General features: G+C 39.3%; 1 protein-coding gene across 4 annotated transcripts in view; it reads left to right on the top strand.

Annotated features, from left to right (window-relative positions):
- LOC132099125 (NACHT, LRR and PYD domains-containing protein 3-like) overlaps positions 1 to 14,007 on the top strand; it is a 44,139-nt gene that overhangs the window by 15,395 nt on the left and 14,737 nt on the right. For all 4 annotated transcript variants that reach the window (XM_059505579.1, XM_059505578.1, XM_059505577.1 and 1 more), the window contains 2 exons: positions 5,939 to 7,807; positions 10,443 to 10,616. In XM_059505579.1, coding sequence (XP_059361562.1) covers positions 5,939 to 7,807; positions 10,443 to 10,616 — 2,043 coding nt within the window. The remainder of the gene's footprint in view (positions 1 to 5,938; positions 7,808 to 10,442; positions 10,617 to 14,007) is intronic.

The raw sequence follows: 14,007 nt of genomic DNA, 5'->3' as shown, positions 1-14,007 counted from the left end.
ACTAACTGGACCTTATTTATACACGAAACTGCTCTACTGATCATGTTCTGGTTACTCCACTGCACACGTCGGATCACTTCCTCCTCACTCTTAACCTCAACATGATCCCTGACACATCACTTACCCCTTCACATGTCATCTTTCGATGTAACCTACGCAAACTTTCACCCTCCCGGCTATCTGCAATGGTTTCATCTTCACTTCCTTCTCCTAAACTGTTTGCATCTTTGGACGCGAACAGTGCTACTGATACTTTCTGCTCCACTCTTACATCTTGTTTAGACACTGTTTGCCCCTTATCTTCTAGGCCAGCCCTGAACACCCCTTCTGCCCCATGGTTATCTGATGTTCTACGCGAACACCGTTCTAAGCTTAGAGCTTCTGAAAGGGTGTGGCGCAAGTCCAAAAATACTACTGACCTTATTGTGTATCAGTCACTCCTATCTTCTTTCTCTGCTAATGTCTCCTCTGCTAAAATGACATACTACCATAACAAAATTAACAATTCATCTAACTCTTGCATGCTTTTTAAAACATTTTCCTCACTTCTTTGTCCTCCTCCTCCCCCTCCTGCTTCATCTCTAATAGCTGACGACTTTGCAACGTTTTTCATTAATAAAATTAAACACATTAGTGCACAATTTTCCACACCACAATCAGTCAAGCTCATATCACCAGCAAACTTACACTCATTTACATCCTTCTCTTCACTCTCTGAGGCAGAAGTCTCAAAACTCATCCTTTCTAATCACCCTACAACTTGCCCGCTTGATCCTATTCCATCTCATCTCCTTCAAGCCATTTCTCCTGCAGTTGTACCTGAACTCACTCACATCATCAACACTTCCCTCCACACTGGTGTTTTTCCCTCATCATTTAGACAGGCACATATAACTCCACTTCTTAAGAAACCCAACCTCAACCCATCTATTTTAGAGAACCACAGACCAGTTTCCCTTCTTCCTTTTATTGCAAAAACACTTGAACGAGCTGTGTTCAAACAAGTCTCTACATTTCTCACACACAACAATCTCCTTGACAGCAACCAATCTGGCTTCAGAAGTGGACATTCAACTGAGACGGCCTTGCTCTCAGTTGTTGAACGTCTAAGACTGGCAAGAGCAGAATCCAAATCTTCAGTACTTATCCTGCTTGATCTGTCAGCTGCTTTTGACACGGTTAACCACCAGATCCTCCTATCAACCCTACTGGCAAATGGCATCTCAGGAACCACACTTCAATGGTTTGAGTCTTACCTATCAGATAGGTCCTTCAAAGTATCTTGGAGAGGTGAGGTGTCCAAGTCTCAACATCTATCTTCTGGGGTGCCTCAGGGCTCAGTTCTTGGACTACTTCTCTTTTCTGTCTACATGGCATCATTAGGTTCTGTCATTCAGAAACATGGCTTTTCATACCACTGCTATGCTGATGACACTCAACTCTACCTCTCATTCCATCCTGATGATCCGACAGTAGCTATTCGCATCTCAGCTTGTCTAACAGACATTTCTTCCTGGATGATGGACCATAACCTTCAACTCAACCTTGCCAAGACAGAACTGCTTGTGATTCCAGCAAACCCATCGTTCCATCACAATTTCACCATCAAGTTAGGCACATCAATCATAACTCCTTCAAAAACAGCTAGAAGCCTTGGAGTTATGATTGATGATCAGCTGACTTTCTCAGACCACATTGCTAAAACTGTCCGATCCTGCAGATTTGCTTTATTCAACATCAAGAAGATCAAGCCCTTTCTTTCGGATCATGCTGCACAACTCCTTGTTCAAGCTCTTGTTCTGTCCAGGCTGGACTATTGCAATGCACTCTTGGCAGGTCTTCCAGCCAATTCTATCAAACCTTTACAATTAATTCAGAACGCGGCAGCAAGATTAATTTTTAATGAGCCAAAAAGAATACACGTCACACCTCTGTTTATCAATTTGCACTGGCTTCCAATAGCTGCTCGCATAAAATTCAAGGCATTGATGTTTGCCTACAAAACTACCACTGGCTCTGCACCCATTTACCTAAATTTGTTACTTCAGACTTATGTGCCCTCTAGAAGCTTGCGTTCTGCAAGTGAACGTCACTTGATTGTGCCATCCCAAAGAAGCACAAAGTCACTTTTACGGACTTTTAAGTTAAATGTTCCCTTCTGGTGGAATGAACTCCCCAACTCAATCCGAGCAGCTGAGTCCTTAGCCATCTTCAAGAATCGGCTTAAAACACATCCCTTCCATCTTTATTTGACCCTCTAACTTTAACACTCACTATTCTAATTCTATTCTCAAAAAAATCTAACTACCTTTCTAATCTTTTTATATTCTATTTTCTTTTCATTCATTATGCAATTGTATATGTATGTATGTGCAAAGACCTCTAACTAGCTTGCTCTATTCTTTTTTATTTTTATTTTTTATTCTATCTGTTTTTTTTATTTATTATATTATTTAAAATCCCATGCTACGTGTACTGTGTTAACCTAACTGAGACTTGTTATAGCACTTATATATCATTGCTCTTTTTGTTGTTTTTGATTGCTTCCATTGTCTTCATCTGTAAGTCGCTTTGGATAAAAGCGTCTGCTAAATGAATAAATGTAAATGTAAATGTAGGCTCCTCTTCTTTTGGGGAAGCCTCGCAAACTGTCTTTAATGCTGAGTGTAGTCAGGCCTTCTCTCGTTCTAGAGAGTCGTCATGCTGAGGCCTCCACTCTTAAGAGCTTCTCTAAGAGGGTTGAGTGTTAGGCTTCCTCTCATTTAATAGAGTCATCCTCTCATTTAAGAGAGTCATCCTGCTGAAGCCTTCGCTCTTTAGAGCTCCGTCATGGGCAGTGATATGAGTTTGTAGGCTCTTTCTTTAAACCTTGCTTACTGCCTCTGGCGCTGATTGTAGCCAAGTCTCCTCTCAGTTTAGAGAGTCGTTATGCTGAGACCTCCACTCTTAAGAGCTATGTTAGGTTTCCTCTCATTCTAGAGAGTCATTCTGCTGAAGCCTCCATTCCCCAGAGCTCCACCTAGGCAGTAAGAGAAGGGCAGTTGTGACCTAGTGGTTAGATAGTTTGACTCCTAACCCTAAGGTGTGGGTTCGAGTCTCGGCAATGCCGTGACTGGGTGCTTGAGCAAGGCACCGAAATCCCAACTGCTCCCCGGTAAGGAAGTGTAGGCTCTTACACTCTGAGCCTCACTGACTGCCTTTTGACGCTGAGTTTGGCTAAGTCTCCTCTCATTTTATAGAGTTGTTATGCTGAGGCCTCGACTCTGCCGAGCTTCGCCTAGGCCTTAAAGGGAGTGTAGGTACTTTTATTTTGAGCCTCGCAAACTGCCTCTGGTGTTGAGTGTAGCTAGGTCTCCTCTCAGTTTAGAGTCATTATGCTGAGACCTCCACTCTTAGAGCTCCGGACTAGCGGGGGAGTTAGTCTATGATGTTTGGAGCTTGAGCCTGCCATAAAGCCTAGCGGTTTTACTGGTAGGGATGTTGTTCCTCAAGTCCTGACTTGGGGACACAGTTACCTTGGCACTTATCAATCAGCATGGCGGTGTTGGTATACCATTCACAAAGCGCCCTCTAGAGGATGCAGCGTGGAGTTCCCTTTTGAAAGGGAACTTCTCAGGTTACGCATGTAACCATGGTTCCCTGAGAATAGGGAACAATACGCTGTGTTCTAGGATGGCACCGCCTGCCAGTGTCAAGTTCATTGTTGTTATTTCATTCATGCTTCAGACACAGGTCACGCTGACAGCATTCCCAAAGCGCACTCTAAAGGATGTAGCGTCTCGTTCCCTATTCTCAGGGAACCATGATTACATGTGTAACATATTTAATTTCAGCAACATTACATGGCCAAAACACATTAGACAGCAATTGGAAGTTATTACAAACACTCAATGGTGGTTTAAAGTGACTTTTGAGTAAAAGTGGACTGTAAATCTTATTCATTGTTTTATGTAGCATGATGGTACAGTTTGGATGAATGGTCACATGATGCGCTTTCGGTCATGTAGTATGAAAGGACATCTGCATTAGATCAGAACTCCACACAGCTCCCACACTCAAAAAAAACACACACACACACACACCAGTGTAAATGTAGCCTTGCATTTAAGGGAGCTGGGACGCATTCACACTATAGCCTCTCAAATTGCTTTCTCTGATATCATACATAGATTGATCTGCGCAATGCCACTTCTAGCTAGTGCTTCAGGCTTATTGCCTCACTGACACTGATGAGATTAACCCCTTAGGTGTCGAAATTTGGTACCGAACTATGAGACGTTTTTCGTTAATCGATAGTATCGATGCAAATTTGGTCGGTCCCTAAAACGTATCGAACTCAATGCCTAGCCCTAGTCAGCAGATCCTCATTCACATACAATAAATCACTCCCTAACGCTTAATGTCAAATGTTTTATTTTAACTTAACTTTATTTTACGAGAGCAAATGATAATTTTTTAGATGAGTCTAATTTTAAGTTTAACATCCATTTAATCAATAAATGTCACTGATGACCTTAGTCCAGTTTTATGGCCAAATGAGGAAGTTATGCACAGGGCTGCTGCTGGCCAAATGGGTGCCCTAAGCAGGATTGTATTGTTGTGCCCCCCTTCCTCAAATATGATGATGAAAAAAACACTTACTATGGGGGTGAAAAAATAACTTTAATCAAATAAAAAACTAAATGAATAAATTGTATTATTTTCAAATTACAATTGTAGCTCTTGACATTTACCTATGGCTATAACTTTATTATGACTCTAATTTATTTTATAGTCTCAAGCATTAAGAAATCAAGCAAAAGGAAATTAGGAAAAAAAGAAAAAAAAGGAAAGCAGTTTTACTATGATAAAACCATGGTTTATTTTTGTAAGGGTTGTGATATGCATGTTTTTGTTGAAGAAATTATAAAGGCTGTGTCATCTATAGCAAAAAGGTGGCCAAAAGGTGGTAATTTGCAGTTACCATGGCAACAAGAACGATGATTTGCGGTGTTATTGTTAAAACCATGGGTAATTTTCGTAAAAAAAAAAAAAAAAACGTACACAGGAATGTGCCTGAAAGTGATAAATGGGCCTATTTTTTACCTAAATGATTTATAATTTATTTTAATATATATTAAAAATGTATAAGGTGTGCATTGTATCTGAAACCTAAATGAACACATTACAATTGTTTTATGACTGCAAGTCTTTCTCCTCAAATGCTATTGAGTTTCAAATTTGCGTTTGAGCCCATGTGAAAAAGTAGCATAATTTACTTTAATAAATATCCAACATTCAATAAATTGTGCTTTACGGCTGTCACCTAGATGAACAATTAGAGTTGTTTTTATGAATGTAAGTCATTCTCCTCAAATGCTACTGATGTTAGAAAAGTGTATACCAATATCGCATGTAACTTTAGAGACGGTCCCTAAATTTGAGACTCTGGAACATCTAACGTCAAGCCAACTTTTTTTTTTTTTTTTTTTTTTTTACTTTCTTTAGTTTTCTTTTCTCTGTGCGGGATTGCTGATGTCCTTTACCCGGACATAGATGTTCATCCATCAATTATGAACATTCAGCCGAAAACGTGGCGGAAGGTTTTTTTTTTTTTTTTTTTTTTTTGAGCAACTGGGATGGTGCCCCCTCTGGGAGTTGGTGCCCTACGCAGACTGCGTACTCTGCGTGTAGAGAGCGACGGCACTGGTTATGCACCTTGTGACAGTGAAGGGAAGCTTCAAAACACTGCTTCATAAAGCTTTAAAAATGACACAGAGCTTTTATAAAATTGACCAAGTCACATGATTTCAGCTAAGGCTTCATTAAGTCATATCCTTTTTCAAAACATTTTTAAATTTGTATGGTTTACTACTATGAATGTTGATTTCATGGCTTCACTAGATCTTGCTGCTTGTGCCCTCATTCATTATTTGTGTTTTTCTTCTTGTTTCTGCAGTATGGATAGAGATGAACAGACTGGAGAGATAGAACAGGATTGTCACCTACCAGTTAATAATAAACTACAGAGAGTCAAAGACCAACACAAAACCAGTATGAAGAAAAAGTATGAGAGCTTATTTGAAGGAATCAAAAAACAAGAGAATCAAACCCTCTTAAACAGCATCTACACACAGCTTTACATCATAGAGGGAGAGAGAGAAGGAGTGAACGAAGAACATGAGGTTTTACAGATGGAGAAAACTCCCAGAACACAAGACTCCCAAGACACTGCAATCTGCTGCAATGACATCTTTAAACTTATAACTGAACCAGGATTTGAGGAGAAAGACAGAGTAAAGACTGTTCTTACTAAAGGCATCGCTGGAATCGGAAAAACGGTCTCTGTGCAGAAGTTCATTCTGGACTGGGCCGAGGGAAAAGCCAATCAGGATGTAGATTTCATGTTTGTGCTTGCATTTCGAGAGCTGAACCTGATCCGGGATCATCAGTACAGTCTTCACAGACTTCTGCTGGACTTTCATCCTGAACTTCAAGATCTGGACTCACAGATTTATGAGGAGTGTAAAGTTGTGTTCATCTTTGATGGTCTGGATGAAAGCAGAATCACACTGATGTTTTCAGATGATCAGGAAGTTTGTGATGTGACTGAGACTTCATCAGTGGGTGTGTTGATATCAAACCTGATGAAAGGAAAGCTGCTTCCCTCTGCTCTCATCTGGATCACCTCCAGACCAGCAGCAGCCAATCAGATCCCCTCCAAATATATCCACCGTCTGACAGAAATACAGGGATTCAATGAGCCTCAGAAGGAGGAGTATTTCAGGAAGAGAATCAGTGACGAGCATCAAGCCAGCAGAATCATCTCACATATCAGAGGAGCAAGAAGCCTCCAGATCATGTGCCACATCCCAGTCTTCTGCTGGATCTCAGCCACTGTGCTACAAGACATCATAAAACACAAAGACAGTGCAGAAATCCCTAAAACTCTGACCGAAATGTACATCCACTTCCTGCTTATTCAGGTAAGCATGACGAATCAGAAGTATGAAGAGAGAGATCCAGGGAAACTAGTGCAGTCCAACAGAGAAGTGATTGTGAAACTTGCTGATCTGGCATTCAAACAACTGATGAAGGGCAATGTGATGTTCTATGAGGAGGACTTGATTGAGAGCAGCATAGACATCAACGAGGCTTCAGTGTATTCTGGGATTTGCACTGAAATCTTTAAGGAAGAATCTGTGATTCAGCACAGGAAGGTCTATTGCTTCATACATCGGAGCTTTCAGGAGTTTCTAGCTGCTTTCTATGTATTTTACTCCTGTCTAATGAAGAGAATGGAGTCATTGCAGTTTTTTCTGGATAGCAGACATGAGAGCTGCACGTCTAAGCCATTATCTTTGTGTGAGCTTCTAAAATCAGCAGTTTCTAAAACTCTTCAGAGTAAAAACGGTTACCTTGATCTTTTTCTGCGATTCCTGTTGGGTATCTCACTGGAGTCCAATCAAAGACTCTTAGATGATTTACTGACACAAACAGAAAACAGCTCAGAGACCATCAGAGAAATCACACAGTACATTAAAGATAAAATTAAAGAAAGTTATGGTCTCTTAGCTGAGAGATCCATCAGTCTGTTCCTCTGTCTTCTTGAAGTAAATGATAGTACTTTGTACAAAGAGATTGAGGAGTTTGTGAAATCTGGCAAACATTCAGAGAATAAACTCTCCCCTGGTCACTGCTCAGCAATAACCTACATTCTTCAAATGTCAGAGGAGGTGCTAGAGGAATTGGATCTGATGAAATACAACACATCAAATGTGGGAAGAAGGAGACTGATACCAGCTGTAATTAACTGCAAAAAAGCTATGTGAGTATTTTTTTTTAATAAACAGATTTCTATTTAATTATAAACAGATGTAAAGGTAAGTAAAAGCAAACAGAAGTATTCCATATATATATATATATATATATCAGTAGTGAGCTGCGCGTTTCACACCTAGGCCTTCAGTGGTGTTAATCCACCATTTAATACCATCATTATGATGCCATGGTTACAGAAACCATCAATATTATACAGAAATGCAGTATAACAGTGTTGCATCAGGGACAGGTATGTCACATAGCAAGACTGAATGCCATTACTAAATCTAGAAACCCAATTTAAACAATTCATCAAGTCTTCTTTCACTGCAGACACCAGATACCCCACATACATAATCTCTAGCTGAAGCACCAGTATTAACCTGATGAAATTACAAAAATATAGTCCAACCCAATGTTCTTACAGACATTTATTAAGGCAAACATATGTATACCTTGCAAATAACATTAGTATAAAACAGGTGATTACGTGTTTTAAAGTTGACCTTACAATTTAACGCACTTATACGGCTTTTTGTCTTTACGAGTCTCCCCACTGAGCCATCGAGTCTCGAGCTCCCGGAGGTAAATACTAGTTAACACAGCTTTACTGGGAAAGTGAGCAAGTAACATTAAAATAATTCATACAAGACAATGAAGAAATGTCTATACATGTGTTTAACGTGTACCTGCCAATTTAACATACTCTTAAAGGCCGTGTTGCAGGGTAAATTTTTTTTACGAATTTCTGCAATTTGCTTGTTGGTAATAAACATTTAAACTGTTATCCATTGTATTTTATGTTGTTGGGTATCACAAAACGGAATATAATACGAAAAAGTAGGTACTATCTTACAGCGGTCTCCTTTCCCCCATAATGCATTGCATCACGTCACGTTGGGGAGAGAATTTACCAAAGCCCGGCTTGAGAGCATTGAGAGTGACTAGAGAGAGACGAGTAGTAGACGAGAGTATTCAGATAGCGCAGATTATAGATAAATACATAGATATAGATAGATAGATAGACTAGATATATAGATAGACAGACAGATAGATAGATAGATAGATATCGACCAACAGCGACCCAAACGCACTCACTTCCCTACAGCACAAGCTTTCCAACGCAGTTTCCATGGGACAGCACCCACACAAGCACCTGCCAAACACAGCGACACACACGCGGCTACGTTTGCAACAACATTTTCACCGGAGGAAGAGATAAACGCTTAAAAACGCCCATATAGCTAGCATGATGCCTTCTATTTCTAGATGACAAAGACAACGTTTACCAGTTCTACGACACTATGACAAAGGCTACCGGTACTTATCTGAACTAACGTCATGATCACTGCCACTAGATATAAAGAAAACGTTGATTTTTCACTCTGTGCTACTCAATGACAGTAAAAAAAAATAAAAATAAAAAAATTATATATATATATATATATATATATATATATATATATATATATATATATATATGTATGTGTGTGTGTGTGTGTGTGTGTGTGTGTGTGTCGTTATTGTGCACTGCTGCTCGTAGACTAGCTCCAGTGCTCATTGCTGCGATGCTAAACGATAGCAACTCACCAGGACACTTCACCAACTCTCCACTCCTCGGACCATGCATTTAATAAGCTTTGACGAACATCAGTTCTTGGCAATTCCTCATTTGCTCTCTCACGTCTGGCTCAATCGAAATTACACAGCTGCAGGTCATCATACATGTTGGCTCTTGCCACCTCTTCCTCATCCCAGTCAGTCGCTATAACGTTAGTTCTGATGCTGCGTTCCAGGCAGGTTTTTGAGCTCGTAATCACTATTTCATACCACGACTAACGACTTTGTACCGTTCCAGGCAAGTTACGCCAAACTTTCTGAGCGCAAGGAATTGTAACTAGATATTTTTATTTTATTGCAACGGTACATTGACCTAAAATCATTTTTTCCACCTGTGCCACTTGCATAAACTGCATCCGTAGGCAGTATTATCCGTAGGGGCTGTCATTGTTGTTTCGCGTTAAGGTTGGAAAAACACGGGTTACGGGTTGCCTGGAACGCGGCATCATACTAGGCTGAGGCTACCTTTCCTCGACTTCTCCCCAATGTGACGTCATCGCCGAGTTGCATAAAAAAACTGTTAATACCAAAAACTTAAAAAATAGGTCTTTAAGACTATTTTTGAGACATTTTAAAAATGATATACATATCTTGAGTGATTTATGTACCCATTAATCGAAAGTGGTGGTTAACCTGCAACATGGCCTTTAAGACTTGCATCTTCACAATAAGTCTCCCCGCCAGTCTGCCAGTACAAATGCGGGAAGAAAAGTCCAGTTAGCACAGCTTGACTCAGAAACTGAGTGCTCCTTAGATATTCTTGCAGAATCTTAAACTTGGCCTTATATCTTGGAAATAATATCAGAATAAAACTTTTGAAGTGATTTAACAAAAATAAATTAATTAATCTATGATACTCTAGTGGGCTTTCATATTCACAATGAGTCTGTCAAAGATCCGTTGCCAGGGAACTGTGGTTGTTTGTCATGGACTTTTAGATAGGATTTAGGTTTTCAGATGACAATTAGAATGATCATTAGCCACCTATCACTACTTCACTGCATTGTTATCCTTCGTTACAGACTTGCTGGATGTCATCTTTCTAATCAGCACTGTGAAAGTTTGTCTTCAGCTCTGCAATCGTCAAACTCACATCTGAGAGAGCTGGACCTGCATAATGATGACCTGCAGGATTCAGGATTGAAGCTGCTGTCTGTTGGACTGAAAAGTTCAGACTGTCAACTGAACATACTGAGGTTTGAGTTTTACATTGGTTTATTCAATATGCTGAAATATGTTGATGAATTAAATTCTCAGAACCCAATCACAGATTAAGTGAGTTGTTCTGGATCAGATTGTTTCATGAACCATTTGCAAAAAAGAATGGGCCAGTCTACCTCAAGTGATGCAACGGAGGTTGCTTAACCATTTTTGGTATTCTTTTTATCGAGTGATTACCTTTATATGTAATCACTGTGTTTCTGTGGCTCAAGTTGTAGAGCATTGCGTTAGCAGCGCAAGGTTGTGGGTTTGATTCCCAGGGAACACGTTAGGTAAAAAAATATGTTAGTCTGAATGCACTGTAATTCGCTTTGGATAAGAGCATCTGCTAAATGCATAAATATGTACTGCAAATCACTACAGTTTAACCACAGTGGTTTAACCAAGTTTGTAATGCACACAACAAAGTTTGGTAATAGAGGGGTCTGTCACTATATCATAGCTCCTTGGAACAAAAGTTGATTTCTAGATTGAACATACAGCAGGTGGCCAACCAAATTGCCTAATACCGCCGCGGGCCACGGCATTAACTGCAAGTCAGTCACGTGTTAAAATCGTTCACAAAACTACCACCAGGACCATCTTAATATTAGTTTAAACATTTAAAAGTGCACTGTTAGATGTATATCTAAGTGTTTGCGTGGAGAGTGGAAGTTAATACGAGGCGCCAGTGCAATTCCTTCATTCAGTTCTTCATAACAGTGGAAACAAATTGAAGTACGCCGTCATTTTTGCTCATACAGATAAAACTAATATTTCATTCGAAACTGTAAATGGTGTACCCTTTTTTTTGTGTACACTCACATGAATAGCAAAAAAACGTTGTGCTTCTGTGAAATAGAGAAAATAAACCTGATGTGCTTTGTGCCGTCTCTGTCTGCCTGAACATGTTAAACTAAATTTTTTGGGAGACAACATAGTTTGGAGACTTTATGTGATTTACAATGCACAAACCAGAAGCAACAATATCTGCAGAATGGAAAAGGGTTGACCATTCTCAAAAAAATTTAATAGGTCTAACAATTTTTTTTTTTTTTAGAGAGAAATGCAACCTCCACAGATTACATAATCAGGGAGTATTTGCTTTCATTTTGAATTGGTTCGTCTAAAAGACGTTTCAAGCTTTCTGTTGATATATTTTTCATGTATGTGAGGCACCCCAATTTTAAGTTATTTCATTATCAGGAAAAGATGATCACAAGGGCACCTCCCTTTAATGCATGTGCATTAATAATTTTTCACACCATCACTGGAATATGTATAATAATAGAGCACATTTCTTTTAGATTACAGTATGGGATAAGTCTACAACCAAGACAAAGCAATTATAACCAGTAAATTGAAGGCTATTTGATGTTTTAAAGTGATCTAATGCCAATGACACTCCAAATCATTGATAATTAGTTGTTATTGATCAAGATTAAATGGCCACTTGAGTGACAGGTGGATTGCCGGTGCTGTCACCGCTGTCGAGCTAGGTGGGCATCCAGCTCCCGCCTTTTTGCCCTTTTTGGTGAAGCACTGCAAAGATGGCGACAGCCCGCTCCGCCCACTTTGCGATTCAAAAACGCTCTTCAGGAATCCACGGGTGACGTCACAGTCACTACGTCCATGTTTTTATACAGTCTATGGTTTAAACTTGAGGACATTTTATTAATACATCTATTCTTTTCAGTTCCAGTGATTTCGCTAAATCATGGCTAGATTTAATTTAAATTTGTTAATAACAAATATTTTAACTACATTTACATTTTACTTTTCCTTTCATTTTCCCCGACTGCAGCCGGCAAATATAACACATTGAAGAGGCAAAGCTGATGGCTATTTGCGAATATGTGCTTTAATGCATTTGTTTGATAACTTCTGGTTAAAGCACCACTCAGGGGTCAAAAGCTGAAAATGCACTGTGCAGTAGCAGCGTTGGGTGTGGTAGAAAGCACACTCTGATTGGCCACCTACTGTATTATATTTGTATTAGCTTTATTATGTTTTATACATATTAACTTTAAAGTGGCCCATTAAGCTTTTACAGAGATAACATTTCATGTAGTGTGTAATATAGCTGGTCGCAAATGTAAAAGTTTTACAAATGTAGTTATCTACGGATGGAAAGAACAGATTTTGAACTGTCCAAAATGAGTCATCATTAATTACATTGTGATTTTCTGCAGAACTCTACATAGGTTTGTAACACATTTGTTACACATAGTGATCATCATTGGCTGTTTTCTGTGCTGTGAAAGCAAACAACTTTTTAATATACTCTCAAAGGATAAGGATGTGTAGAGTCAGTGGTGGAAATTTATTTTACAATGTGCCTATACTGAATGTGAGCAACTGTCACTTTGTCATGTCCAGTGGGGACATCTGTTGATTGCGTTGCAACACAATGGTGTTACAATGACAGCACATTAGCATCTCAAATCTTTCAAGAGTTTAATTAAGGATTTGCAAAACACTTAATCATTAAGAATTGGGGCAATACCCAAAATATTTGGATCATCTTGCACCTTTGAATCACAACCTGTAAGTGTGAATAATTATGTATTTTTTTTAACTGAGCGCTTGTAACTTGAAAATAGGTTTGTGATATTCAAAACCGATTCCAAAAAATTTGGGACACTGTACAAATAGTGAGCAAAAAAGGAATGGGATCATTTACAAATCTCATATTTTATTCATAATAGAACATAGATAACATATCAGATGTTGAAAGTGAGACATTTTGAAATTTCAAGCCAAATATTGGTTCATTTTGGATTTCATGAGAGCTACATATTCCAAAAATGATGTGGGACAGGTAGCAACAAGAAGCCAAAAAAGTAAAATACATATAAGTAATAGCTTGAGGACGCATTTGCAAATTATTAGGTTAATTGGCAACCTGATTGGGTATAAAAATAGCCTCTCAGAGTGGCTGTGTCTCTCAGAAGTCAAGATGGGCAGAGGATCAATTCCCCCAATGCTGTGGTGAAGCAATGTCAGAAAGGAGTTCCTCAAAAAAAAATTGCAAAGAGTTTGAAGTTATCATCTACAGTGCATAATATCATCCAAAGATTCAGAGAATCTGGAACAATCTCTGTGCGTAAGGGTCAAGGCCGGAAAACCATACTGGATGCCCGTGATCTTCAGGCACTTAGACAGCACTGCATCACATACAGGAATGCTACTGTAATGGAAATCACAACATGGGCTCAGGAATACTTCCAGAAAACACTGTCGGTGAACACAATCCACCATGCCATTCGCCGTTGCCGGCTAAAACACTATAGGTCAAAAAAGAAGCCATATCTAAACATGATCCAGAAGTGCAGGCTCATTTAAAATGGCCTGTGGCAAACTGAAAAACTGTTCTGTGGTCAGACA

The sequence above is a fragment of the Carassius carassius genome, chromosome 22 (assembly GCF_963082965.1).
Source record: "Carassius carassius chromosome 22, fCarCar2.1, whole genome shotgun sequence".
In the NCBI taxonomy this organism is placed as follows: Eukaryota; Metazoa; Chordata; class Actinopteri; order Cypriniformes; family Cyprinidae; genus Carassius; species Carassius carassius.
This window is presented reverse-complemented; position numbering and strand designations above follow the sequence as displayed.